The 2,500-nt window shown below is 51.6% G+C and overlaps 1 protein-coding gene across 1 annotated transcript in view; it reads right to left on the reverse strand.

Moving 5' to 3' along the window:
• The window catches only part of utrn (utrophin), a 197,365-nt gene that overhangs the window by 183,911 nt on the left and 10,954 nt on the right, over positions 1-2,500 (reverse strand). The window contains 1 exon segment of the mRNA XM_035420281.1: positions 902-979. Within this exon segment, the coding sequence (XP_035276172.1) occupies positions 902-979 (78 nt within the window).

The raw sequence follows: 2,500 nt of genomic DNA on the forward strand, positions 1-2,500 counted from the left end.
CTCCTGAATGACCTTATAGGCGACGCGGAAAAAGAAGGGGAACGCGGTACAAACGCCGCTAACCGTTGGTGGACGTGCTAAATCACTGCTGTGCGGGCCGCTAACCGCTAACCGTTAGCAGGAGGGTGGGGGCCTGGGGGGTGGGGGGAGCTGTTGCTTAAAAAATAGAGTAGAGCAGCCGCAGTGAGGATCGTGCTTAAGGGGCGACCGGGGTGTGAGGGGGGGGGAATGGGGGTTTGGGACTGTCGACTGGTGAGCTTTGCCTCACGTGGCAGAGGATGGGGGGGGGGGGGGGGCGTTGTATTTGGCGAGCACAGCGCCAGGACACCTCAGTCTGCGATAAGACGGGTGAGAGAGGAGCCGCTCAGGAGGGGGGGCAGCTATGGGGCAGGGGGTGGCGGGGGGGCGGGGGGCGCTTCAGCACAAGTTCAGCAGACACTCCAAACCTCCTCGGACGTCTCCAAACCAAACCCCGGCCCGCCCCCCACCCCCACCCCGCTCGCCTGAGGACGCACTCCTTAATAACCACCTTCGTGTCGGCTGGCAAGCTCTAACAACGGGTTCTGGAGCCAGAGATGAAATCTCCAGCTACCTTTACTATTGAACATCTACTGATAACCTAGACATCTTCCTAGAAGACCATAAATTCATTTTTGTGTTCCCTAAAAAAGGACATGAGTCACTGTTCATAATCTCAAGAACCATTAACTATGCTGAACTCCACCTTGCAAGGGACACTCAAACAAAAATAACACAAATGATACTTCTGGAAAATATTCTCAATGCAACGTGTTTTTGTCAGCCAAGACAAAATGTTAAAATACTCAAAACTTTTCTTCTTCTTCTTCTTCTGCCGGGTCTCGGCGGGACGAACGGAAGGACGGGAGGTCCGGGTACTCACGCTGTTCTGATGCAGAACCTGGAGGACCCGGTTGACGTTGTTGAGGGCGTGCACACGAGTGGACCCGCGCTCTTTGGTCTAAAAATGAAAAGAGGAACAGGGGCGGGGGTGTGGGGCAGGGGGGGGGGGGCGGGATTAGCAGGAGTTTAAGTGCTTCTCAGAAGCACAATGCCAGCCCTGGCAGGGGGGGCGGGCTTTCTGTAAATGCCATGGTAACAAGATTACTGACAGTGGACAGACCTTCGGTGGACAAGGTTGTCTTTGCAGTTGAAAAAAAAAAAAAAAAGTCAAGATTAAATGCGGTCATTGTGTTGTCGTCCCAAGCTTTGTGCTGTCTGAGATTGCGAAGTTTGACATTTAATAAGTTGGTTAATGTTTCGGTTTGATTTCGGTTTGATTCAAATTCTCGATCCTTGATTTCTTACCGGTCGACCTTCACTGTGAGCAAACACAGCGGACTTGAGCAAAGGCTTCAGATAAACAGAGTTTGTGAAACTATCAGTCTGTCCCGTGGATTTATTTTGTCATTGCATTGTACATATTTACACACAGGGAAAGAACAGGTGGGTGTGCATGTGTTCACGATATTCAAACACGCATTATTTGGGTTTACGTTCGCAAACCACCGCCCAAGTACGAAACACAGGCTCAGATTTTCTGCAGGTTTATAACTCAGCGTGCACGTCAAACTGAGTGAGTTCATATCAAGTTAATTTGGTGTTTTTCTATTTGGAGAGAGGAGGCTGAAAGTGAACAGCAGTGTAGCATCAAGGTCAGCGAACTGGCCTCACAGCTTCAAGGCCGCGGGTTCGATTCAATTTCCACATTCTGCAGCGCAGTTGTACCCTGGAGCGAGATGCTTTAAAAAAAAAAAAAAAATTAATCTCTGATTTTATCCCATTTTTCCCCAACCCCGAACTCAACCGAACTTCTTGATCTCCTGCCAGCAACCCTTCTTGCCGTCGTCAGGAGGAGATGGCAGGCGTGACTCCTCCGATTCGTGTGACGCCTGTCCTCGCTGTTTTCCACACCGCAGACGCAACACCAATCGTACACTGCCCATGTCGTCGGAGGATAACGAGGTCAGCATATTCTCGGTTTTGTGCGACCGCAGGCGCCCGGTCTGACCAGCAGTGGCCGCTAGAGAGCGGTGAGACCGACAGCACTAGCCGGCTTGACCAACTGTCATTCCCCAGCGAGACTAAGCCAATCGTTGCCTTGCCAACGCAGACCTCCGGCCATAGCCACCAATGGCACGACCAGGACTTGGACGCTCAGGGCTTTTGCTTTGGAGCAAGCGTCTTTACAGCGTGCGTCACCCAGAGGTCAACTTAAGCGAGACACACTTAACCTGAATTAAATGGTAAATGGACTGCATTTATATAGCACTTTTATGCAAAGCACTTTACAATTGATGCCTTGCATTCACCCATTCACAGACACACTCACACGCCAACGGTGGAAGGCTGCCATGCAAGGCACCAATCAGCTCGTTGGGAGCAATTAGGGGTCAGGGACACTTCGACATGCCCAGGGCGGGGGATCGAACCGGCAACCCTCCGACTGCCAGACAACCGCTCTTACCTCCTGAGCTATGTC

The sequence above is a fragment of the Anguilla anguilla genome, chromosome 6 (assembly GCF_013347855.1).
Source record: "Anguilla anguilla isolate fAngAng1 chromosome 6, fAngAng1.pri, whole genome shotgun sequence".
Taxonomy (NCBI): Eukaryota; Metazoa; Chordata; class Actinopteri; order Anguilliformes; family Anguillidae; genus Anguilla; species Anguilla anguilla.